At 38.9% G+C, this 27,503-nt stretch overlaps 1 protein-coding gene across 1 annotated transcript in view; it reads left to right on the top strand.

Annotated features, from left to right (window-relative positions):
- Window positions 1-789: 789 nt before the first annotated feature.
- The window catches only part of NSF (N-ethylmaleimide sensitive factor, vesicle fusing ATPase), a 147,901-nt gene continuing 121,187 nt past the window's right edge, over window positions 790-27,503 (top strand). Inside the window, exons 1-3 of the mRNA XM_030295291.2 lie at window positions 790-868; window positions 24,311-24,396; window positions 27,222-27,321. Of these exons, the coding sequence (XP_030151151.1) occupies window positions 857-868; window positions 24,311-24,396; window positions 27,222-27,321 (198 nt within the window). The 5' untranslated portion in view covers window positions 790-856. The remainder of the gene's footprint in view (window positions 869-24,310; window positions 24,397-27,221; window positions 27,322-27,503) is intronic.

Here is a 27,503-nt window from a genome sequence, read left to right as displayed (position 1 = left end):
GCTGAGCCTCTAGGCGCCCCTATTATCCTCTATTCTGAGATTCCAGTGAGGAAATTGTATAGTGGGTACATCGAGGTAAAAAATGTATGAGTTTACGGCATATTTCACTCAAATTCTACCCTAGGGTCTAAAGTGAAACAACCCTGGGGAATGACAAAGATTGCTAAAAACACTACTTTTATAAATAAATATACTTAATAGTGAAGTTAAAAATATAGAAAAGAAAGTTCTAGAAATAATCACAATTCACTTTCAAATTTGATGAAAATACTGCGTTTTCCAGGCTACACATAAGCTAAATATAAAGGCCAACGCTGATAATCTCCAGGAGCTAGGTAAACAAGCTCGCCTACAGAGAAAAGCTTGAATTAAGAACTTGAATTCAGAACCAACTGTACCCGTGTCGGGCGCTCTTAAGCACATTTTCACAATTCAGTGGGTCTGGAAGCAGAAAGGCCGTTCCTGGGCAAGCGGCAACGGTTAAAGAGAAACAAGGCTAAGTAATTAAAGCAGCAAAGGCCTTGCTACAAAGTCCAGCGCAAACGGCCAGATGGGACAAGATTCGCAAAAGAAGCCTTTGAGAAGTCGCCCGGGGACAGGCACTCGAAAAAACCAAGTCACTGCACCCACCGCTCGCGCTCAAGATGGCGTCACCGCCCCGCCCTCCCCAGGCGGCCCCGGAGCTCGCACGCGCCCTGCGGGGCGGGGACGCCAGGGACGTGGCCGGGCGCGCGCGCGGCCTCAAGGCGGCTGCGCGCCTGCGCGAGGGCGGGCGGCGGGCGCGCGCGCGCGCGCGGCGGGGGCGGGCTTTACTGAGCGCCCAGCTGCAGTCGCCGAGCCGGACGTGTCCGCGAAGATGGCGGGCCGGGTGAGTGCCGGCCCCGGAGCTACGGCTCGAGGCGGGGGTGCCGGGCTCGCGGGTACTCCGAGGTCCAGCCGGCTCCAGGGGAGGGGGAGTGAGTCCGAGCGAATGGGGAATTGGAGGGAGCGGCAAGCCGGAGAAGGGCATGCGGGTGAGAAGGGGGAGCGGTGGCAGGGGATTAGCCCTCCTCGGAAACTCCATCGCTCTAAGGAAGCTCTAGGGGAGGTGACCCCCCTCACTACCCACCCCGGTCTCCTGGGTCTCCCTTAATTCTCCCTACCCATCCCTTGGGGCTTGTTACCCGCGTCCCCCAAGGCAACCGCAGGGTTGTGGCCGTCCCAGCCCCGTCGGACCGGCTCTGGGGGTTTCTCCGCACCCCCTTGCGAGGGCTTATTAGGTGCAGCCGCTGAAATAACTGCGGGGGATCCGTCTGCTGCGTTGGGGCGAGGGCTTTGGGAAGGAACATTAGGGACCCATTTCTGCTTCAGAGTGAAAGGTCTTAGGAGAGGAGGAGGGGGTGCAAATGACTTTTAGTGTTAAACCCCAGCCATCTAGGGGACCTGTCACTGTCGGGTCAGGCAGGAATGTCTTTAGCTTGGAATAGGGATGCGTTGGGGGTGTCCCGGCTTGTTTTTATGAATGACAGTCGCTTTGAATGCAGCAGAATATGTGGTAGTTTCAGGGTTTAAAATTTTACTTCCTCCTTGAGCCTCCTAAGATCGCGGTGTAGTATGGGTTTGGCAAGGGGAGATAGGGCTGGTACTGTGCTGTACTGCAGAGTGCGTTGAGCTGAAAGCCCTCTGAGGGATGAATACTGCCCAGAGATGACACTGGTCATCATCCTGGGGACATTAACTGCGTCACTGGGGATAAGGATGTGCTTGACTGATTTATTTATACCGGAATATTTGAACAAGTTTGCATAGATTTATGCATGCATATAAATGTCCAATCTAAAAGGAATTGTAAATCGTGAGATTATGGAGTGAAAAGAGACCTTAAAGGTCATTTAATTTGACCTCTTCCTCTTCCTTTTTCCCATAGTCTCTCCTTTTATCTATCCACCCGTGCTTCAGATTCTCTTTTCCCACCTAAGACACCCTACTCCTGTGTATTCACCTGTTCCCTCTTAACATGCTTAAGCTTCTCCCATCTTAAGACAAATCCTCCCTTCATCCCCACGGCTGTCCCGTTGTCTCTTCCCACTTTTCAGCCAGAAATTTTGATAGAGTTGTGTACATTTATTGTCTCCCATTTGTTTACCACTTTCCTACCCCTCAGCCCGCCCACTGCAGTCTGATTTCTGGCCCTATCATTCTACTGAAATGTGTCCCTAAACTTAATTGACATTTTCAGTTCTTTGACTTGCTGTCTCCACAGCATTTGCCATCGTTGACCATTGCCTCCATGGAAAACGCTCTTCCCATGGCTTCTGTGCAGCCTTGCTCCGGTTTTTACTCAGACCTCTCTTTTGCAGACTCACCCTCCTCTACCCTGTTATTCAATGCAGATATTCCTCAAGGCTGTCTTCTCACTCCGTTTTCTCTTCAGGCATTCTCTTCACCTACCCTCTCTATGCCCACGATGCTCAGTATTTTACTCCCAGTCCAGACTTATCCTTTAAGTTCCAGATCAATATGCCGGACTGCCTATTTAAAACCAAGGCATCTCAAAGTCTACTGTTCAAATCTAAACCCACCTAATTAGTACTTTCTCTGTTTTCTATTTCAGTGAATGGCACCACCTTCCGTGCGCTTACATAAGCTGGAAACCAGGGTGGGGTGGGGTGGTGATGGTGGCGGTCATGGTCATCCTTCATACCGCCTCTCTCCCCCCACATCGTCTGCCCCGCTGTAAAATTCATCACTGAGTTCTGTTCTGCGCCCCGCGCACCCCCCACCCCAGCCCCTTACAAAAAAGGGTATTATTAGGGCCAAAGAATCTGTCTTGGGCATTGCTGCTTTAAACTATACCCAGAGAAGCCACTGGAATGGTCATGTGGGTTCCATCATTTTAACATATCCTAAAAATCTCTTCAATCTGTCCACCTCTCTACATCTTCATTTCCACCTCATTTCCCCAAACTACCATCATTTGTGGTCTGGACTACTTTGGAAAGCTCGCTAGAGGTCTCTTTACAACATTTTCCACATTGATTATTTCCTCCCGTGCCTGTTGCTACTTAAACCCCTACCTCAGTAGCATCGAGTTACTTTTGGGAGAACATCAAATCCGAACTGGGCCTTTAAGGCCCTTTGTGGTTCCACTCCTGCTTCTCTGTACTCATTCTCTTACTCTCTCTGCTCAGGTTATATAAGAATTCAGTTCCTTGAACTTTAGTAGTTTTTCTTACCACAAGGTCTTTGCATGTGCTGCTTCCTTTCTTTGTAATGTTCTGTTCCCAACCATTTACCTCCTACTCATAGATCACTCATGTACTCGAGAGAAGCGTGTTCTGATCCCACACAAGTCAGGATCCTTTGTTACATGCCTTTGAACAACTGTATGCCTTTCGTTAGAGATTTAACGGTGATTTACAATTTTTTTAATGTTTATTTATTTTTTGAGAGAGAGAGAGAGAGAGAGACAGAGCACGAGTGGGGAAGGGGCCGAGAGAGGGAGACGCATAATCTGAAGCAGGCTGCAGGCTCCGAGCTGTCAGCACAGAGCCCGATGCAAGGCTGAAACCCATGAAACCGTGATATTGTGACCTGAGCTGAAGTCAGACGCTTAACCTACTGAGCCATCCAGTCGCCCCAGCTGTTTGTCATTAAAAAAAATTTTTTTTTCAACGTTTTTATTTATTTTTGGGACAGAGAGAGACAGAGCATGAACGGGGGAGGGGCAGAGAGAGAGGGAGACACAGAATCGGAAACAGGCTCCAGGCTCCGAGCCATCAGCCCAGAGCCTGACGCGGGGCTCAAACTCACGGACCGCGAGATCGTGACCTGGCTGAAGTCCGACGCTTAACCAACTGCGCCACCCAGGCGCCCCTGTTTGTCATTTTAAATATGTTGATGTGATTATTTGCCTTTACTATTTATCTTCCATGAAAGAAGAGGCCATGTTAGTTTTTTACCATCATCATCTATGCTTTGCACACTGCCTGGGACCTAGGAGCTCAATACATTTTTGTTTATTTATTTTTTAATTTATTTTTTAATGTTTATTTATTACTGAGAGAGAGAGAGACAGCATGAGCATAGGCGGGGTAGAGAGAGGGGGAGACACAGAATCAGAAGCAGACTCCAGGCTCCGAGCTGTTAGCACAGGGCCTGACACAGGGCTCGAACCCACAAACCATGAGATCATGACCTGAGCCGCAGTCAGAGGCTTAACCGACTGAGCCACCTAGGCACCCCACATTTTTGTTTAAATTGAGCCTAGGGGTGCCAGGTGGCTCAGTCGGTTAAGCCTCTGACTTCGGCTCAGGTCATGATCTCATGGTTTCTGAGTTCGAGCCCTGCGTCGGGCTCTGCTGACAGCTCAGAGCCAGGAGCCTGCTTCAGATTCTGTGTCTCTTCTCTCTGCCCCTACCCCGTTCACTCTCTGTCTCATAAATAATTGTTAAAAAAAAAAAAATTAAAACGAGTCTCATCTAGCCTGGGTGGCTCAGTCGGGTAGGTGTCTGAACTCTTGGTTTCGGCTCTGATCATGAGCTAAAACTCACAGTTTGTGAATTCGAGCCCCCTGTCGAGCTCCACACTGACAGCAGTGATCCTGCTTGGGATTCTCTCTCTCCCTCTTTCTCTGGCGCTTCCTGCCACCCCCTGCACACGTGCACTCTCCTCCCCCCCCCCCCGCCCCAAAATAAATAAATAAATTTAGAATAAATTTAACCTAATCTGTGTATGAATACTGTACCAATAGAGAGTGCAGACCATTAAAGCTAGCCCATTTTAGTGTCATGTTAGGCCTTTTTTGTATGGAGTTCCATGTAATTTTTAGATATGATTTCTGCTCTTTAGAGCCACATAGAACTAAAGAAAACAGTTTCTTTTCCATGTGACAGCTCCTCTGATATTTTAAGACAGGCTACAAATTCTCTCAGGTTTTCTCTTTTGCAAATTAAACATCTCCAATTCCTCAAATATTCTGTATTCCAAACCCTTCATCATTTGGGTTACCTTCCTTTGGAAATGCTGTTTTACCAATGTTTCCTCTAAAATGTGCCCCAACTAGAACACAATGATTAGTGAAGAATGTGCTGAACTCTTATTCTCTTGAGCTGGACACTAGTGTTATTAATACAGGATAAAATTGTGTTCACTTTTCCTTTTTTTTTAATGTCTATTTATTTTTCAGAGAGACACAGAGCATGTGTGGGTGAGGGGCAGAGAGACAGGGAGACAGAGAATCTGAAGCAGGTTCCAGGCTTTGAGCTGTCAGCATAGAGCCCGATGCGGGGCTCAAGCTCACGAACCACAAGATCATGACCTGAGCCAAAGTTGGACGCTTAACCAACTGAGCCACCCAGGCACCCCGTATTCGCTTTTTTCTGCAGTAAATCACACTCTTGGCTTACAATGAGCTTGCAGTCAATTAAAACTCTCATGAGCCTGGAGCCTGCTTCGGATTCTTTGTCTCCCTCTCTCTCTGCCCCTCCCCTGTGCATGCTCTCTCTCTTTCAAGGATAAATGAACGTTAAAAAAATTTTTTTTTAAATTGGCTCTCCCATCCCCTTGTAGGTATTGTGCAGTTGGTTTATCGAACCTCAGTATAAAACCTTACATTTATCCCCTTTACAATTCAGTTTTTTGGAGGGTCAGGGCCTACCTATTACTTGTTCAAGGTCTTCTTGATTCTGCGATTCTTTTATGCAACACAGCTCTGTCTGCCAATTTTGTTTTCACGTGTAGGTTTTAAAATCATGACTTCTGTGTCTACATTCAAGTCATTATTAAAAAGGAGAATGAGGTGGGTCAGAAATAGCCCGTGAGCATGCTGTTAGAGACCTTCCTCTAGGCTGATGCAGATCAAGATACCTTGGGTGCTATCACTTAAATACAAACCTATCTCGTTTACTTCTGACAAAACCACCTGCAAGCTAGGTGGTATTAATATTGTTTCACTCAGAGAGAGAGGCTCAGTAATTTGCCAGCTTCACAAGAAGCAGGGTCAAGGTATGAATTCAGCTCTGTTTGTTACTATTACCTGCTTCACCAACTTAGTTGTAATGGTATAGGGAAGAGTAGATTCACCTTAGCTAGAACTTTTGGAGGTTGCTGCCAAAGTTTGATTTTCAAAAACTACCTTCTGTCTTTTGGAAAATCTGATTGGCCTGTCTATCTTTGGCCCCTCTCTGTCTTCTATCTTGTGATAATCATAATTTCCTAGTAACTATTGATGTTTAGCAAATAGAGTTAGCCTTGTTGTAATACTTTTTAAATGGGTTCTGAATTTCCTTTTTAGGGGGGAAAAGCTATTTTGAATTATTGCTTTTGGTTAGTTTAATTTTGACATTCTGATATTTTGTAGATGGTATTTATATTCACTTTGTAATTGAAGGTGGTTTTTGTTTTTTTTCCCCCCTGTTGTATCACTGATTGTTGTTGTTGGTAGCTTTAATAACCTGTATATCTTGTCCTCTGCTGTTTTGGCCAAAAAAGGGCAGCATCGTGTTTAATTTATCTGGGAAATTGGCTTAACAATGAAATGTGTGATGTTATTCAGTATATAGCATTTAGGTCATCAGAAATTGACTAATCCTAAAATATCTTGAAGCTCCTAATCTGAAAAGCAAAGAACCTTGGGGCACCTGGCTGGCTCATTCAGTGGAGTGTGTGACTCTTGATCTCAGGGTTGTAAGTTCAAACCTCAGGTTGGGTGTAGAGATTGCTTAAAAAAATAAAAATTTTGAAAGGCAAAGAACCTAAAAGAAAAATTTTAACTTTTTTTTTTTTTTTAGTATATTTACTGTATGAAAAAATATGGAATTGTAAGTTGGATACATTTTATAATAAATGATGAATTGATTTAAACTTGCTTGGTTTCCTTTGGCCTTTCAAAACGATTCAATTAGGTAGTAACTATTCTTGGCTGTTTTACATTTTTGCTGGTAATAAAGCAGATTCTACAGTTCCAATTCTTATTACTTACGTTGAACGCAGACTCTTATTTATAAATGAGCTCCACAGACAGACGGCTACCGCTGCCCCAGGCCTCCACACTGTCTGTCAGAACTCTTAGGCTACAGCTTCTTTGGAACCGTGGAATCAGAAGTAGAGGAAAGAAAGAATCTGAAATACAGCCTTACTTGCTTGGGAGAGCTGACTCTGAATAGGGAGAGGCTCCTTAGTAAAGTTGCTCCAGTGGTGTGGCCTTCTGGGCCTCTTATACCATTAGCACCACCTAGTTACTGAAAAGAAAAGTAGAAGGGCTTATCACGTCGCCCGAACTTTTTGTACTCTTTTAAAATTGCCAGAAATCTCACTTGCCAGAGATTCCATAGTTTCTTTCTGAAAATATGCCTACATTAATGCAAATAAATCCAATGGATCACTTCATGAATTCTTACACCTAGTTGAGGTAATTTGCTGTGAAGAAATAGGAGTAGGGTGATGTTAAATAGGAATCTAAGGGAGAGAACTGTCTTAGGAGTTGAAAGAGGTGTAGAGGGGCGCCTGGGTGGCTCAGTCGGTTGAGCGTCCGACTTCGGCTCAGGTCATGATCTCACGTTCTGTGAGTTCGAGCCCCGCCTCAGGCTCTGTGCTGACAGCTCAGAGCCTGGAGCCTGCTTCGGATTCTGTGTCTCCCTCTCTCTGACCCTCCCCCGTTCATGCTCTGTCTCTGTCTCAGAAATGAATAAACGTTAAAAAAAAATTAAAAAAAAAAAAAAAAAGAAAGAGGTGTAGAAAGATGTTAGAGGTAAAATTTACCTAATATCGGTTTTGATGAGGGCAGGCTAGTGTATTTAGTATTAGTATCAGTTACTACAGTGATGAAACTTTTGTAGCCTAGTCTAGAAATGTAGCCATTGGTAACCTTTTGTGAGTGAACAACATCTTTTTGTAAATTGGGGATAGCTTATGTGCAATACCACAAGTCAAAACAAGTAATACAGAATGTTTTGTAGTCTTGTTTCCTAAATCAAAGTCATGGTATCTAAAGTGTATCAACTTTGTGCAGCCTTACATGCAGTAGTTATTGTTTTTGTATGTTACTTTACTGGAGATTTTTTAAAGTATCTTCAAATGCTGTAGATTTTAGGAAACAAAAAGGAAGTCTTTATAGCACTATTAAATACCTTTTTGAAACCAGAGGAATTTATGCTTAAAATGGGTGGATTTTTTCAAGTATTTAAATGAAGGTTCAGAGGCATAAGGTGAGAGTATATTATTGTGGTGTTGAAAATTCTTGAATTGGCAGAACAGTGAACCCTTAGAAACCTCTGCATTGGCCATGTACTAGACACTTGCTATAATGCAGTTCTTAAGGATCTGTACTCTGGTATTGTATCTCAGGTAAAAATCTCTCTCTCTCTCTGAGGCTTTTTACTTATTTTTTTTAAAGATTTATTTCTTTAATCTCTACACCCAGTGTGGGGCTTGAATTCACAACCCCGAGATCAAGAGTCACTTATTCTATTGACTGAGCCAGTCACGCGTACCAGTAAAAATCTCTTTATGAGATTCTTTTTCATACTTTAATATTAATACCCTTGAATGGGCTCTGAGGTCTACATTATACTACCTTCAGTTTCCTAGTGATTTAATCTTATAATTTCCAACTTTTTATGGTGGAAACTAAATATTCCCTTCATGACTATAACTGTTTCTAGAAGTTCTATGCACTCAAACGAGTATAATTTATATACATTTTAAGAGATTTCAAGCATGCTGAAAAATAACATATATATCCATATGCTCACCTTCCAGATTTAAGTGGTAACATATTGTGATATTTGTTTCAGAACTTGAATTTTTAGAAATAAAACATTGCAGATCGAATTGAATCCCTTTTGATTCTCCTTTGGATTCCACTACCCTTTTCCAGAAATAACCACTCTCCTAAAGTTGGTATAGATCCTTTCTGTGCACATTTATGTATGTTTGTGCCCATAAGTAATATATTTTGTGTGTTTTACTCTGTGTGTATGGTGTCATACTGTATCTTTCCTTCTGCAACCTGCATTTTTAAAATTTAAAATGGCATTTGAAATTTAATCATGTTGGTGTATAGAGAGCCAGTTAATTCTGTTTACTACGTAGTATTCTATTTTGTGAATATACCAAAATTATCTGTTTTATTATCTGAGGATAATTTAAGTGGCTTCTAATTTTTTTCTGGAGTGCACATTCTTTTATATGTCTCCTTACATACATATGTAAGAACTTCTTTAGGATATATGTCTAGAGACATGGACGTTGCTACGTAGAATTGCTGGGTGATGAGTTACCTTTGTCTTTACCTGGTTATACCAGTTTGCAGTCTTGCCAGCATTATACAAGTGCCTGTTACTCATGTCCTTTCCAGCACTTAACATTGCAGACATTTTAGCTTTTACAATATGATGGATGTAAACAATCTTATTTGCATTTTTTTCCTAATGTCTCGTGAGATTGAGCAGTTTTCATATTGGTCATTGCGATTTCCTCTTTTGTGAATCACCTTTGCCCATTTTTACTGTTGGGCCATTAGCAATTTTTAAAAAATCGATTTGTAGAGTTTTCCTTTTGTAGGGACTAAATTATGCTTTGGAATCTAATTCTTTTTTTTTTTTTTTAACGTTTATTTATTTTTGAGAGACAGCAGGGGAGGGGCAGAGAGAGAGGGAGACACAGAATCTGAAGCAGTCTCCAGGCTCTGAGCTGTCAGCACAGAGCCTGTCATGGGGCTTGAACTCACGAACTGTGAGATCATGACCTGGGCCGAAGTCAGAGGCTTAACTGACTGAGCCACCCAGGTGCCCCTCTTTTTTTTTTTTTTTTTTTTTTTAATGTTCATTTATTTTTGAGAGAGAGAGCATGTGAGCTTGCATGAGTGGGGGAGGGGCAGAGAGAGATGGAGAGAGAATCCCAAACAGGCTCCTGATGTGGTATTGATCTCACAACCATGAGATCACAACCTGAGCTGATATCAAGAGTCAGTCAGCTTTACCAACCAGGGCACCCAGGCGCCCCACAGAGTTTTACATTTAAATTTTTATTATAGCCAGCAAGGGCGGCTGGGTGGCTCAGTCGGTTAAGTGTCTGAGTTCAACTCAGGTCACAATCTCATGTTTTGTGGGTTTGACCCTGGCATCAGACTCTCAGCTGTCAGCATGGAGCCCACTCAGATTCTCTGTCTCCCTCTCTCTCTGCCACTACCCAGCTCACTCTCTCTGTCTCTCAAAAACAAATTTCATTAGAGCTAGCTATAAATACCTACTTTTTTTTTTTTACCTTTATGATTATTACGTTTGTGTGTTTTAAAAGAAATCTTTACCTACCTTGAATATTTTCTTCTAAATGGTTTAACATTTGCGTTTTACATTTTGGTATTTAATTCATCTGGAATTTATTTTTGTGTTTGCTGTGAATTGGGAAACTAATTTTATGTTTTCTGTATGTGTAGCCAGTTATCTTAATATCATTATTGAGTCCACCCTTTTTTTCACTGATTTTTACTGCTCTCTGTGTTTTATGTCCACTCTAAGTCTGGAGTCTATTTTGGTTCATATTCTGTTTGCCTATATGTGCACCAGTTTCAGTGTTTTAATTAAAATAGCTTTAATATTATATTAAATATATCAGATTATATGTTTTATTATAAATATATTATTTAATATTACATATATTATACAATAGCTTTAGAATTATTCTTGCTATATGCTAAAATTATTCTTGCCCCCTCTTTATTTTTCTTTATTTGGCATTTCTTGGCCCTTTTCCGTATGATAATAATCTTTCCTCTTTTAAAAAATATCATTTTCTTTAAATTTAAAATTTATTTTTATTGTTATTGATTTTGACCTACTTTTTTTTCTTATATTTTACAAGGGTAGATACAAAGACCACTTCAACAAAATTCAGCTGAATTGCTCAAGGAAGCTGATTTTCTTTTCTTTTCTTTTCTTTCTTTCTTTCTTTCTTTCTTTCTTTCTTTCTTTCTTTCTTTCTTTCTTTCTTTCTTTCTTTTTCTTTCTCTCTCTCTCTCTCTCTCGAAGCCAAAAAGTACTAACACATTGTGCTCTATAGATTTAATACCAAATGAATTAGCATCAGCTGTTTATGAGTAATGCAGGGTATTTTGGTCCTTTGCTAAATTCAGAATGAAGTGCTAAAGTTCTTACGTGTTTTGCGCTAACCATATAGATCTTTGGTAATGGAGAAAATGGGAAAATTATTAAAGTAAGAAATAAGTTGTCATTTTTGAAATCCAACATTCACTAATAAAGAGTATTTTGCTAGTGGATTTTTAAATATTGTGAAGTGTTTTTAGTGTTATATGCATATGAACAAACATTTTCTTGGTTGACAAGCGATGAGAATAGCAATTATCACTGATTCTGGGTCTTCCAAAGAACATCAGTGTGGGAGAATTAAAAACATTTAGTTATCCTAGTTACTTTTTCCCTAGAGAATATTATTGACAACATTTTGTGAGATGATAAAAGACTTGAACAGAGCTTCGTGTGGAGGTATTACTGAATGAATGATTGTTGAGTGAATGGATGAACATTTATTTCAAAGTACTTAAATAAATTGCCATTTTGGACAATGTAGTTTGAATTCTAATTTTATATTCTCTGCCAGACTATCAGATCATTAAAAATGTGGCATAGATCAAACTTTAAACAGTTGCTGGACTTCATGCTAGTCTTTTTTCTCCATGCACTGATATTGAGTCTGGTTACTGATTTTTGTATATAAAGCCTTCCAGTCAATTTACTACTTATTAAGCATCAAAAAAATTTTAATTGTACTTATCAAGTTAAACGATGAAGTGGCCCAAGAGCATTATTGAAGCCTCTTTTTCACATTTTCTCTTCTATTGTAGGAAGATACGAACCTGTCAGTATTTCTGTTTTTACAAACTTCATTTCTCCTTATTTAATACAGTGATTCTCAAAGTGGAATCTGCAGACCAGCTAATCAATATCATCTGAGAACTTGTTAGAAATGTATATTCTCAGGCCCAACCCCAGACTGAAAGTTAGAAACTGCTGGGTGGGGCCCCTGCAATCTCCTTTAACACATTCTTCAAGTGATTCTGATGTATGCCAAAGTTATGAACCATGGACTTGGGGGCGCCTGGGTGGCTCAGTCAGTTGAGTATCTGACTTCTGTTCAGGTCATGATCTCACATTTCGGGAGTTCAAGCCCCACCTTGGGCTTGGTGCTGTCAGCACAGAGCCTGCTTTTTTGATCTTCTGTTCCCCTCTCTCTGCCCCTCCCCAGCTTGCACTCTCTCTCTCTCAAAAATAAATAATAAAAATTATTTTTTCTTATTAAGTATTCAAAAAAATAAAAGTCACTGCTTCATTGTTAATTGAGCATCTACACACAGCAAAGTGTCTGGGATGTTATAGATATTTATTAAAATATTCGTTCCATTGAACAAAAACTAGGTTGTAATTTTGCTTTCTAACAGCCAAGTTTTTACTCAATTATTTGTAAATAATAAAAATATAAATAATATGAATATATTGTGCTTATATTTATTATCAAGCTGATTTTATTAAATGAGGAACTTCTTCATATTATAAGCACATACATCATGAATTATTAACATTATGTTTAATTATAATGACTCAGATTAACATCAGCAATTTAGATAAATACAGTGTGGACTTATAGATGTAAGTCACTAGATTTTGTAGCTTTGAAGATGTGAAGTTTATTAGACCTATCTAAATGTCCTTTTAGGTGCCACACGGTTTGTTTTTTTCTTTATTGTCATTTTTTTCCTGAGCAGCTAGAATCATGGCTAAGTTTTTCCACCAAATCTTGTGTTCTTTTTTCTGTACCATGCTGCCTCTTGCTTCTTGCCTGTCTTACATCTCTGCTTTCTGCTTTTCTGAATGTCCTGTGTTGTGCTAAGGGAAGAGTCCATAGGCAAGAGACTTAGGGGTTGAGACTGGGGGGAGGCTTTAGGCCTTCTAGTTTTGTTCTGATTCCTTCTCCAGATTCTTCTCTTCCTCTTCATTCTTCAAAAGGATGTAGGTGCTAAACTTTCATCAGGATGTTGGGAATTAAAAAAAAACTTCACAAACATTGTTTTTATTTCTTTCACATTTATTTTTTTATTTTTTTATTTTTATTAAATTTTTTTTTTCAACGTTTATTTATTTTTGGGACAGAGAGAGACAGAGCATGAACGGGGAGGGGCAGAGAGAGAGGGAGACACAGAATCGGAAACAGGCTCCAGGCTCCGAGCCATCAGCCCAGAGCCTGACGCGGGGCTCGAACTCCCGGACCGCGAGATCGTGACCTGGCTGAAGTCGGACGCTTAACCGACTGCACCACCCAGGCGCCCCTATTTCTTTCACATTTAGAGATAACTCTTTAGAGTAAGAGCACTAAGTTACTGAATAAGTGTATCTTAAACTAAATGGTATTTTACAGTTTTGAAAACACCTTCACAGATCTTGTTAGATTCTCAGAGCAACCTTGAGCTGGCACTCTGTAAGTTCAGTTCAACAAGCCAAATTCAACTAACAGAATAATTCACAGCTAACATTGTGCTTACTGGTGAACACTGAAAGCTTTCCCTTTTAGGATCAGGACCAAGATAAGGATGTGTACGCTTGCCACTTATATTCAGCACTATATTGGAGGTTCTAGGTAGGCAGTTAAGCAAGAAAAAGAAAAAAAAAGAATGGAAAGGAAGAAGAAAAATTATCTATTTGCAAATGACATGATCTTATATATAGAAAATCCTAAAGGATTTATAAAAAATAAATCCAGCAACATAGCAGGATACAAGATCAATCTACAAAATCAGTTGCATTTCTGTATACTAGCAATGAACAATCTGAAAATGAAATTGAGAAAACAGTTTCATTTACAATAGCATCAAAAAGAATAGAATACTTATGAATACTTATGAATAAATTTAATCAAATAAGTACAAGACTTGTACACTAAAAACTCAAACATGTTGAAAGAAATTAAAAATCTAAGTAAATGGAAAGACATCTTGTGTTCATGGATTAGAAAACTTAATATTATTAATATTGAAATACTCTCAAAATTGATCTATAAATTCAATGCAATCTCTATCAAAATTCCAGCTGCCTTTTTTCCAGAAATGGATAAGCTGGTCCTGAAATTCTTATGGAGATGCAAAGCCATTTTAACCACAACAATTTTGAAAATGAAAAACAAAATTAGAGGACACACACCTGTTTTCAAAACTTATTACAAAGCTACAGTAATCAAGATGATGTGACAGTGGTAAAAGGATACTCATATAAACCAATGAAATAGAATGGAGAATCCAGAAATAAACACATAAATTCATGGTGAATTGATTTTCAAAAAGAGGGCCAAGACCATTCAATGGGGAAAGAATAGTCTTTTTTTTTTTAACAAATGTTGCTGGGACAACTGGCTACCTACATGCAAAAGAATGAATTTGGATCCCTACCTGACACTACATACAAAAATTAACTCAGAATGGATCAAAGATCTAATAAATCTATACAATTCTTAGAAGGAAACATTGGTAAAAATCTACATGACTTTGGGTTAAACAGCGATTTTTTTAGATATGACAAAAGCACAAAACATAGATAATTTGTACTTCATCAAAATTTAAAACTCTTATGCATCAAAGAACACTATCAAGAAAGTGAAAAGACAGCCCGTAGAATGGGAGAGAATGTTTGCAGATCCTATCTGATAAGGGTCTAGGATCCAGAATATATAAAGAACTCTTACAATTCAACAATAAAAAGACAATATAAAATGGGCAAAGGGAAAAAAAAAAGTGGGCAAAGGAGTTGAATAGGCATCTCTCCTAAAAAGATATGCAAATGACCAATAAGTACATGAAGAGATGCTCAACATCATAGTCATTAGGGAAATGCAAATTAAAACCACAATAAGATACCAGTTCACACTATAGGTTGGCTATAGTAAAAAAAAAAAAAAAAGAAAAAGTGTGGGTGCTCATGCAGAGAAATTGGAACCCTTATCCACTGCTGGTAGGAATTTTTTAAATGCTGTAGCCATTGTGGTAAATAGTTTGGCAGTTCTTCAAAAAGTTAAACAGAATGACCCAGCAATGCTACTCCTATGTATATAACCAAGTGAGTTGAAAATACATGTTTTTATATAAACTTGTTATGTGGATGTTCATAGCATTATTCATAATAGCCAAAAAGTGGAAATAACCCAATATCCATCTGCTGATGAATAAACAAATGTTCATACAATGGAATATAATCCAGTCATGTGCTGCAACGTAGATGATCTTGAAAACATTATGCTAAATGAAAGAAGCCAGTCACACAAAGATGACAGATTGTATGATTTTATCTATATGAAATGTCCAGAATAGGCAAAACCACAGAGACAGTAAATTAGTGGTTATCAGAGGGTGAAGGGGGGGGGGGGAAGAACTGGGACTAACTACTAATAGGCATAGGGTTTCTTTTATGGAGTTTGGTGGAAATGTTCTGGAATTAGTGGTGATGATTGCACAGCATAGTGAATATACTAAAAAACACTGAAGTGTATGTTTTACAATGATGAATTGTATGTTCTAGGAGATTGTCTTCGTCTATTTGTGTTGCTATAATAAAATGCCAGAGAATGAGTAACTTATAAACAACAGAAATTTATTTCTCAGAGTTGTGGAGGCTGGAAGTCTAAGATCGGGGTGCCAGCACGGTTGAGGTTACAGTGGAACGTTGTGATCCTTGAAAGTGATGAAATGGAACTATATTACTTGTTTGAATTAAATTGGAGGTACCTGTAGGATACGAAATGCAATCTTCAGGTTATTCACCTTAAAATTAGAATTATTTCTCTTAATGTGGTATTCAGAATGAACCATATTAAAAAAAATCATTTAGAGAAGTAGTTTTCTTGTGAGAAACAAAGTGGTAACTAGAGTGAGGCAAATACAGTTGACCTTCGAAGACCATGGGGGTTAGGGGCGTTGACTCCCCGTGCAGTTGAAATTCCACTTATAATTTTTGACTCCCCCAAATCTTAATTACTAATAGTCTGTTGACGAGAAGTCTTATTGATGAACAGTTTAATAACACATTTTGTACGCCGTATGTATGATAGACTGTATTCTTAACAATGAATTAACCTAGAGAAAGAATTAAAAAAAAATTTTTTTTTTCAACGTTTATTTATTTTTGGGACAGAGAGACAGAGCATGAACGGGGGAGGGGCAGAGAGAGAGGGAGACACAGAATCGGAAACGGGCTCCAGGCTCTGAGCCATCAGCCCAGAGCCTGACGCGGGGCTCGAACTCACAGACCGCGAGATCGTGACCTGGCTGAAGTTGGACGCTTAACTGACTGCGCCACCCAGGCGCCCCAAGAGAAAGAATTAAAAAAAATTTTTTTTTAATGTTTATTTTTGAGAGAGAGAGAGGGGGGGTAGGGGGAGAGGCAGAGAGAAAGTGAGACAGAATCTGAAGCAGGCTCCAGGCTCCAAGCTGTCAGCACAGAGCCCAACACGGGGCTCAAACCCACGAACTGCAAGATCATGACCCGAGCCAAAGTTGGATGCCTAACTTCCTGAGCCACCCAGGCACCCCAAGGTAGAGAAAAAATGTTAGGAAAATCATAAGGGGGGCACCTGGCTGGCTCAGTTGATAGAGCATGCAACTCTTGATCTCAGGGTTATGAGTTTGAACCCCATGTTGGGCATAAAGTTTACTTAATTACAAACCCATATATATATACACACACATATACACACACACACATATATATATATACACATATACGTGTATATATGTGTGTGTATACATACACATACATGAATCAAAAGGAAAATACATTTATAATACTGTAATGTATTTATTAAAAAAAAAAGCTGCATAGAAGTGGAGTTCAAATCCATGTAGTTCAAGGAATCAATTATAAAATTAAAAAATTTCCCTCCCTTTTTCTTGCTGTGTTTTACTTGCCAGTTGTAGTTTAGATTGAATTTGTGAATGACCCATTGGGATTTTGCTTATAACTACATCACATTTATAGGTTAATTTGGAGGTCATGATATCCTTACAATATTGAGTCATTGCAAATGATAATGGCATTTATTTGGATATTCTCTTATGTATTTCCATTGGTTTTCTTCATGAAGATCTTATGTGTTTTTGCTAAACTTTTTTCTAGTACTTTAAGCATTTTTTTTTGTTTCTGTTGTAATTGGAACCTGTTGTCAACTTCCTATTTATAGCAGTTTTTGATTTTATGTATTTATCTGCTTGGATAGGCATTAATTTTCTTCAACTTTCTAGATACATTTCTCCAAAATTTTTTAAATTCAACAAATGTTTATTGAGTCCCTGTCATGTGCTAGATAATTGTTTCAGGTACTTCTCTAAATTTTTAGGTAATTTATTTTAAGGCATTGATGAACTTTCCCAAATTATTGCAGCCTTGGACAGGAAATTATTTACTCCCAGTGCTAAGGACTCAGTTAAATGGCTATGATTTAGTGCTCATTTTGATGCTGTCATTGTTTAACCTGTCCAATATAAATAAATCTTTAACTCTTTATATATTTATCAAATGGTTCTGAGTTTCAGACCACATTTTATAGCATCTTACTGAGTTTGCCAAAAGTACTTTTTCTTTACAAAAATCTTTGTCATACTGTTATCAGAGGAAATTAGCTTAAACAACATGATTTAATTATGAAGAAAAAAAAACACACATGAATGATGAGACAATGTCTTGTATGTCATGAATAATGACAGTGCTTTTTATTAGGCATGCCCTTGGACTTATTTTCCTAATGTGCGTGGTCCTAACTGTCTGTAGAGAAGCAGACAGAGGTCTAAAGGGAAATGTGATCAGTTAACTTTAAAACAAAACTTTAATTTGATTAGTAAAATGATATCTATATTTTAAAATTGGAAAATGTGGAAAAGATGGAAAGAAATGAAATCACCTGTAGTTTCGTTATCCATTCACAATTGTTTTTTATATGTTGATGCGTTTTCAGTCAGTTGACTTGCTACAGTTAAAAAAAAAATCAAGCTGCAGGGGTGCCTGGGTGGCTCAGTCGGTTAAGCGTCCTATTCTTGGTTTCGGCTCAGGTCACGATGTTATGGTTCAGGGATTGGAGCTCTACATCGGGCTCTGAGCTGGCAGCACAGAGCCTGCTTGGGATTCTGTCTCTCAGCCCCGCCTGCACTTGTGCTGTCTCTGTCTCTCTCAAAAATAAATAAGTAAAAAGAAATTAAAAAATCAAAGTGTAAGGTAAAACATATTTTTTCATATTCCTGTGATATAAAACCCTCTATATTATGAGGCTTTTGATGGTTATATGATATTTAATTAAGTGGGTATATTGTAGTTTGGGTAGCCTTTACTTAGAAATAGTATTTTTAAATTGCTTCTAATTCATTACTGGTTTTTTTTTTTTTTTTTTTAAGTTTGTTTATTTATTTTGAAAGGCAGCATGAGCTGGGGAGGGCCAGAGAGAGAGGGAGACACAGAATCCCAAGCAGGCTCCACACTGAGCCATCACGGGGCTGGAACGCGTGAAACTGTGAGATCATGTCCTGAGCCAAAACCAAGTGTCACTTAACTGACTGAGCCATCCAGCTGCCCCTAATTCATCACTGTTAAAATAATGCTGTGGAGAACAATTTTGTACATAAAAACTTTCTATATTTAAAATTTCCCTACAACAAGGGTTATTTATTGTAAAAACAGTTTAGAATTGTGGAAAGTGAAAGTGTTCCCCTTATTCCTTCCAGTTTCTACTCAGTAGTAACTACTGTTAACAATTTAGTGTGTATTTTATTTTTTTAAAAAAAGCTTACCCTACATACTGTTTTAAAACAATTTAGCACTATATTGTGGACATTTTCCCCTTGTCAGTCCACACAGAAGTACCTTGACATTGCTGCATCCTTGAGATTCCTTTAACCACACTCCTACTTCTGGCATTTATTTGGAGTTAGGTGTCTGTGATTTTTTTTTTCTATTTCTGAATATCTCTAGGATAGTTATAATAATAGCTAAGATTCAGTAAGTGTTTACTCCATGCGGTAGATGAGGATTATCTCATTTGATTCTCATTGTTATATTTGTGTGGGTGGGTGCACAGTTCCTATTTGGTCACTTTTCCATCCCAGCCCATAGGGAAGGTGGAACTTTAGTTCAAACTTCCTTGCCTCTTAAGGGAAGAATCATTACAGGGGAAAAACATCCTTATTCTTCTCAGGAGGAAGAATTCCCCACCTGATGGCCGGTATGGGACATTTGTGCCAGAAGGAGGTGTGGGTTTTATCCTTCCTCTTTCACTTCCTATGCCCAGAACTAGCAGGCCAGTACGAGCAGCACCCTCGGACTGGCCTTTTAAAGGTAGATTTGACCATTCTCTTAGTTCTCTATAATCCCTACATCTGGGTTGAGGACTGGCTGGGGAGTTTGTTCTGCAGACCCAAGTATCTTTTCCTACCAGATAGCAGTATGGACATCTCAAGGTCTGGGTCTTTGTTATATAGATTTAGGGGCCCCATTTTGACTTTCTATTGAAAGTCATTTATCCTGTCTTTGCAATAGGAATTATTAGAGATTGTCCAGCCATTAAAAAATCAGAACATAATTTCTGAACTTTATTGAGGTATAACCTGTATACAGTAAAACACAATCAAGATAGAAAATACTTCTGTCATCTCAAAAAATTACTTCGTGCTGCTTTGGTGTCCCTTTCACTCAGGCAACCACTGATTGATTTAAAAAAGTTTTTTTAAGTTTATTTCTTTATTTTGAGAGAGAGAGAGAGAGAGAGAGAGAGAATGCAAACAGGGGCAGGGGTGGAGAAGGAGAGGGAGAGGGAGAGAGAAAATCCCAAGCAGGCTCCTCACTGTGCAGAGCCTGATGCAGGGCTTGATCTCACAAAGTGGTAAGATCATGACCTGAGCCAAAATCAAGAGTCGGACGCTTAACTGACTGAGCCACCCAGGAGCCCCTGATGGATCTTTTTTTGTTGTTGTTACTCTGGATTAATTTTGCCTTTTCTAGAATTTCATCCAAATATGAGATGAATTTTACATAATGTAGGATGAACTCTTATTTTGTGTCTGGCTTCTTTTACTCATCATTTTGTTTTTGAAGTTTACTCATGTTGTTGCATATGTACCTGTAGTTACTTTCTTTTTAATTGCTAGGTAGTATTCCATTATATGGATATATCACAGTTTTTTTACCCATTCATGTGTTGGTAGGCATTTGTGTTATTTCCAATTTTTGGCTATTGTGAATAAAGCTGTGAATATCTGTGTATAAGTGTAGCTATGTTTTCTTTTTTCTTGACTAAAATCTAGGCACATACCTGCTGGGTCACATTAATTTTATAAGAAACTATATTATGTCTTTGCCAGTATTTAATGTTGTCAGCCTTTTACCTTTTTCTTTGGTGTTTCCCAAAAAGACCAAAATGGGAACTTGCTTTTTTTCTTTTTCAGTATAAAGGGATGTTCATTTATGTGAATAGTTACTGGTCTGAAATGGATAAGGTAAAAGTATCCCTACAGGCTCTTTGAGAGATAACTATAGGACATACTAGTTTAATTGATTCCTACCCCATCACTTTCAGGCCCATGTGACTTCAAAATTTTAACAGAAATTATTATTATAGGAGTTGATAGCACGGAGTGAATCCATAGGCCTGAAGACAGGTATTACTGATGGCCTTTCTCACCTTATTCTAGACTAGCACTGTCCAATGAAACTTTCTGTGGTGATAGCTATGAGCCACATATGGCACTTGAAATGTGGCTAATGCAACTGAAGAACTGAATTTAAACAAAATTTTTTTTAAAATATGTATTTATTATTTTGAGAGTGAGAGAGACAGAGTGCAAGTGGGGAAGGGGCAGAGAGCAAGGGAGACACAGAATCCGAAGCAGGCTCCAGGCTCCGAGCTGTCAGCACAGAGCCCGACATGGGGCTGGAACCCACACACTGCGAGATTATGACCTGAGCCGAAGTTGGACGCCCAACCGACTGAGCCACTCAGGCGCCCCAAGAACTGAATTTTGAACTTTAATTAATTTTAATTTTGATAGCCATATTTGCCTAGTGGTGCTTTATTGGACAGTGCAGTTCTTAAAATGTTATTTTTCAGCAAAGGTCACTGACAAAAAATAGAGTAAGACTTGTCAGCTGAGCCCACTGGCTAAGTTCATATTTTCTGTCCTACTTCCCTTTCCCGTGGGGGGATTCGTGTGTCTCTAGAGAGATGTAGCCAAGGCCTCGAGTACCACAAAGGAAGAACCAGCGGATTCAGGAGTGTTGCAGTTAGTTAGGGTAGAGGTGGTTCTTTGGTAAGGAGCTCTTCTAGTTAGGTACTATGCTCTGTGTTTTTTAATGTTTATTTTACCCTCCTAAATTCTTTGGTAGACAGTAAAGCCTATATTTGAGTAATCTAATTTTTAAAGTGGACCTTTGGACAAAAGTATGCTGTTTAAATTTGAAAACTGTATAATGTTGCAGAGAGGAGTCCTGATTAAATCCTCCCCATTTTTTTTGGTTAAGAGAAGCAAATTCTCTTTCTACACTTTAAAGGCTTTCAAGTAATGATATAATTACTTCTAAGGTTTCCATTAAGGATTTGAGATTTTGATTCTTTTGAGTAGCAGAGTTAATAATTGTTTTACATTTCAATTATTAGTGAAAGCATTTTACAGCCTTTAGATGGTTAAATGTAGTCACTCAGATAACTGAATTTATATAAAATTGCCTATCCGTGTAGTACTTTTCATTGCATAAGAGCTACGCAGCTGTAGTGGCTGAGTTTTTATTTGTTTCCTAGAGGCAAGGTCAATGTTAGAAAAATTGTGGAATTTTCCCTTGGCATTACTGTGGTAAGTAAACAACTACTATTTATAGGAATTTATATTTTGATGAAAAATGAGGTACCCTGCTTGGCTTATCATAAAAACACAGATGCTTCTAGATTCCAGTAGGGAGGCCTTTTGCTCACAGCATCTGTTGTAGTTGGCCAGCCAGATGACTTCCACTGAGTTTTTCACTTTTTTTTTTTCAAGGACACCACCTCTTTGACAGCTAAATACATTTACAAATGAAAAGGTTAACTTAACGTTTTGTAAATTTATTATTACTGTGGCTATATCAGTTCTGTGCAATTTTGAACTATTAGATAATTTAAATTAGATCACTTCCTAAATAACCTTGAAATGTCCTTTGAATACATGTCCTTTGAACTGTTTATTCTGCAGTTAGGTAGATTTGTATTGATCTATAAGTTCATTGATTCAGCAGGTGTTTGATGAGCACTCTACCAAGCCCTGTGCTAGCTCTGGGGAACCACAGATGTAAGCAGGATATAATCTGAGTCCTTGAGAAGCTTCCTGTCTTGTATGCAATGCAAACATGTAAACAGACCATGGAAATACAGTCAGATACTTTCATTTGAAGTTTATTATATCAGTCTAATGGGGAGGGGAAGGTGTCTAGGAAGGTCTTCTAGAAAAAGTAATGTCTGAGCTGAGAATTGTTGAAACAAACAGGAGTTTAGTTAGGCAAGAGGCTCGGCATTAGGGGAGAGAGAAGAATATAAAAGGAAGAAGCTTATAGGTGAGAGAGACCCTAGGATGGGTGGGAAACTAAAAAAGTTTGGTACGCTTTTGTCAGATATCTGGTCACACTGACTATGGGCAAAAATACAGTCTCATTCATAAAGCAAAGTTATGACCCAGGCTTTATTCTCTCATGTTCTAAATATTAATGATTTCCAAATATTTTATGAATCCCATAAGAAAAACATCTTTGGTCATGTATCTGCAATATATTTACATATTTATTTATAAATGATATACTCAGAGTTTATATACATGGTAAAGTATATACGAAAAGATAAAAAGGAGGAACTAAAGGTGAAAAATATTCTTTATTTTATTAAAAAATACAGAAAACCAATTGCTGCTTCATTGTTCTTTAAAATCTTGGCTTGATATCTTATGATACACCTATTCAGAGGTCTGTTTCTAACTGCAGTTCAATTTGATACGTGAATTATCTGTAGATCCTTCTGGTGCACGTAGCCCACTTTAGGGACCACTGCTCTAAACGATTGGGATAAGTGTATTGAAACTAGCCTTTTAGTTAAAACAGAAGCAAAGCAAAAGGTAGTTTATTTTGCCCTATACATTTTTGAGAGACAAATTTAAGAAGAATCAGCTTTGGCTTGAGGTTTGAAGAATGAGCACTTGAGTCATAAACTATGTGTCATGACTAAAAGGGTCATATTTCACTAACTAGGAAATCCAAGAGAATGGCGGAAGAGTTATTGGTTAAGTACATTGTGTGAAGGAATGTTTTGCTAGTAGCTGTTAATCAAAAATATTACTTGCTGTTTTGAAAAAATAGGCCTTTCAGTTACCTTTGTTGGGAGATATTTAGAAGATGGTTTTTCTTAATCCATAGGAGATGTGGTCCACGCCACTTGGGATCTCTTATAAAAAGATACTCTTTTGGGGTGCCTGGGTGGCTCAGTCGGCTAAGCGTCCGACTTCAGCTCAGGTCATGATCTCGCGGTTCGTGAGTTCAAGCCCCGCGTCGGGCTCTGTGCTGACAGCTCAGAGCCTGGAGCCTGTTTCAGATTCTGTGTCTCCTTCTCTCTCTCTGACTCCCCCCTGTTCATGCTCTGTCTCTCTCTGTCTCAAAAATAAATAAATGTTAAAAAAAAATTTAAAAAAAAGATACTCTTTCATTATACACTTGATTAAACGTACTGAATTTACTTCATTGATTTGAATCACTCAAAATTCTTTTCATCAGAAGAGTTGGAAAACCAATCAAAAGAGCTTGAGTAAAAAAAAAAGTATTTGTTGGTACATAACCAACATAACCAATGCAGTACTGGTCTCAAGGGCTTTAACTTGGTTGTCAGATCTGTGTTTCAAAGTGTCTATTTGTTTCTTTGTCTCTGTTATCTTTGCTTTCTCTGTAATAGTTTTCCTGTCTTTTAGAGCAGAAATTTGACCACCGTGCAGTGGTGAGGCAGGGGAGAGTGTCCTTCTGGCACATGTCTATAAATCCTATGAATGGGATAGGACTCTATGTGATTGCACGTGTGCTGTGATTGGCAATTGGGCCTGCCAATATGGAAGGGGGAAGAACAGTTTCCCAAAGGAAGGGTTTGCTGTGATCACAGAGGAAGGAATGCAGGGAGTCAATAACAATAGGTATTTACTACAGGTGATGAGGAATAGAGGACAGGAGGCATAAATTATTCTTTAAGGTTATAAAAGATGACTTAATTTTCTTTTCCTAATCATTGCTTTTTGTAGAGTATGCAAGCTGCAAGATGTCCTACAGATGAATTATCTTTAACCAACTGTGCAGTTGTGAATGAAAAGGATTTCCAGCCTGGCCAGTGAGTATATAACTTTGTTTTTTTCCAACCTGCCAAGGTATTTTGGAAATTTTTAGAGAGCACTTGTGTTTTAGGAAACTCGAAAATAAGTTTTTTATTCCTGTTGCTAAGTTGGAAAATGGAAAAGATGAGAGTTATGCATTTTAGTCTTTTTTTTTTTTTAACATTTATTCATTTCTTTTTTTGAGAGAGAGCGCACATGTGAGCGAGCAGGGGAGGGGCAGAAAGAGAGACACACACACTCTGAGCTGTCAGCACAGAGCCCGATGCGGGGCTCAAACTTGCAAACTGTGAGGTCATGACCTGAGCTGAAGTTGGCTGCTTAAACAACTGAGCCACCCAGGTGCCCCTGTATTTTAGTCTTTACTGTGTTAAACTTTGATTAATATGTTTTTAAAATCATACATAGCTTTTTATATGTAGCTTTTATTTGTATTAACTTTGTTAGCAGAACTAAACATACTAGTTGTATGGATCATATATAGCATAGTCTTTAGGTTTTTGGCTCTGCAGTCAGATTGTCTGAGTTTGGATGCTCTGCCAGTTGCAAACTGGGTGACCCTGGATAACTTATTTATCATTTCTGGGCCTCTGTGTCCTAATCTGTGAAATGGAGATGATGATAGTATCTTCCTCAGGGTAGTTGTGAAGATTGACTTATATAGATAAAGCGTTTAAAATAGTGCTTAGCACATTAATAAACCTCCATAACTGTTAGCTCTTTTGATAATTATTACTGTGATGATCTAAGAAATGAACATTGGAAGATGCACAACAAAGTATTTTTAAGTATTTTTTTTTTTTTTTTAAATGTTAGCAGAGTGTGATGTATGGTTAGTGGCTATGTGCATGTGTGCGTTGGTTTTCAGCGTTTATTTATTTTTGGGACAGAGAGAGACAGAGCATGAACGGGGTTGGGGGGGGGGGCAGAGGGAGAGGGAGACACAGAATCGGAAACAGGCTCCAGGCTCCGAGCCATCAGCCCAGAGCCTGACGCGGGGCTCGAACTCCCGGACCGTGAGATCATGACCTGGCTGAAGTCGGACGCTTAACCGACTGCGCCACCCAGGCGCCCCTTAAGTATTTTTTATAAGTATTTTTTTGTTGCCATTTATTTTAACTAATTCGCATCATCCACTGCCAGAACTTCTAAAAACTCTGCTACCAAGTTCAGTGCCATCCATATGCTTCTGAGGCTGATAGAGGTATGGAGATAAAGGATGCCTACCAGAAGGCAGACTGGGGAAATAAGGAACAACAAGGCAGGATTTTAACTGAGCCCTTTTTTTTTTTTTTTTTAAAGCTATCTATAAAATACATGAGTTTTGGGGCGCCTGGGTGGCGCAGTCGGTTAAGCGTCCGACTTCAGCCAGGTCACGATCTCGCGCTCCGTGAGTTCGAGCCCCGCGTCAGGCTCTGGGCTGATGGCTCGGAGCCTGGAGCCTGTTTCCGATTCTGTGTCTCCCTCTCTCTCTGCCCCTCCCCCGTTCATGCTCTGTCTCTCTCTGTCCCAAAAATAAATAAACGTTGAAAAAAAAAAAAAAATTTAAAAAAAAAAAAATAAAATAAAATACATGAGTTTTACAAAGTTAGAATTGCCAGTTATCTGTAGTTTTCAGTTTCAGAGTAAGGGGCTGAATGATTGCAGTAATATTGTTTCTTGCCCTAAAAATTCTATGATGCTAAGTTGAGCACAGAACTTTCTCTGTATAAACTGGGGTATAGATAATCAGTATGAGAATTTGTTTATAGACTTTTCTTACATATGTCAAATGTTCGCTGTACTCATGATGGAGCTTACTTGAAACACAGCACATATAAAGAACTTGTGTTCTAGTGTAAAGAAACTCTAACCATTAATATTTAGAAAGTCATAGCATTCTAAAAGATGATTTTTGAAAAGATAGTGCTGTTGCAAAATAGAGTTTAAAGGTTTTATTACACACACAGTCCTTGGCAATTTCTCTGCATAGGAGGTTATCATGAGATGACTACATTTTATCTGTTCATGGGTAACTCCTGAGCAGAGTGAATTAGCAAAAGATGCTTTGAAATAATAAATATTGATATCTATATGAAAGCTGATGTATTTTGTGACAATTCCTTGTTTTTACCATCTTTTTAATTTTATAGGTTGTTACTGTTTCAACTGTTAAGAGAGCCTACAGAGATTTAATGATTAGTCCTAAAACTAACTCTTTTTGGATTGTTTTATCCTGGTTCTTCTATCTTTGGTTCTCCTCCTTTTATTCTATTTGATGTGAAATAGAGGCACCTGGGTGGCTCAGTTGGGTAAATGTCTGGCTCTTGGTTTCGGCTCAGGTCATGATCTCGTGGTTGGTGGGTTCGAGCCCCATGTCAGGCTCTGTGCTGACAGTATGGAGCCTGCTTGGGATTCTCTCGCTCTCTGCCCCTTCCCTCCCTCAAAATAAATAAACCTAAAAAAAAAAAAAAGATGGGAAATAATTCTCAGGAGAGGAATTTCTTCTAATTTTTACTTAAAATCACAGATTCTAAATCATTATCTTCAGTTTTATGTAGATTGGAAATGATATTTTGGATGGTATGTATGCTCTTGAACTTGGTCCCGATTGTGCTTGATGTGTGCTTGTACCAAGGTACCCCTTCTGCCTGGAAAAAATTTTGAATTGCTGACAGTTTTTAGAAATGAAATTTGTGGTTCTCTTCCTTCAGGACTCTCAAACATTCTGCCATGTTTCCACCTGGTACTCATGTAGCATCAGTTGTTGGAAACGAACACATACACAGGAGTTAATGTTTTTATTTCCTTGACATGGAATATTAACTATGTTTCCGTCTTTTAGGCACGTGATTGTGAGGACTTCTCCCAACCACAGGTATACATTTACACTGAGGACCCACCCATCAGTGGTTCCAGGGAGCATCGCATTCAGCTTACCTCAGGTAACCCAGATGCTAGTTTATTCTCTTCCATTCTGAAAAGTCCTAGAAGAATCAATTCGTTTCAAGCAAGCATCTTCCTATAACTGTATTGATTCATATTGAAGAAAAACATCTAGGTGTTTATATAAGGAATTTAAAGATGCATTCTTAATTGCCCATTTCTACTATACCTTCCTTTTATT

Source organism: Lynx canadensis, chromosome E1 (assembly GCF_007474595.2).
Source record: "Lynx canadensis isolate LIC74 chromosome E1, mLynCan4.pri.v2, whole genome shotgun sequence".
In the NCBI taxonomy this organism is placed as follows: domain Eukaryota; kingdom Metazoa; phylum Chordata; class Mammalia; order Carnivora; family Felidae; genus Lynx; species Lynx canadensis.
Note: the sequence above shows the minus strand (reverse complement) of the source record. Positions and strands in the feature narration are given on the sequence as shown.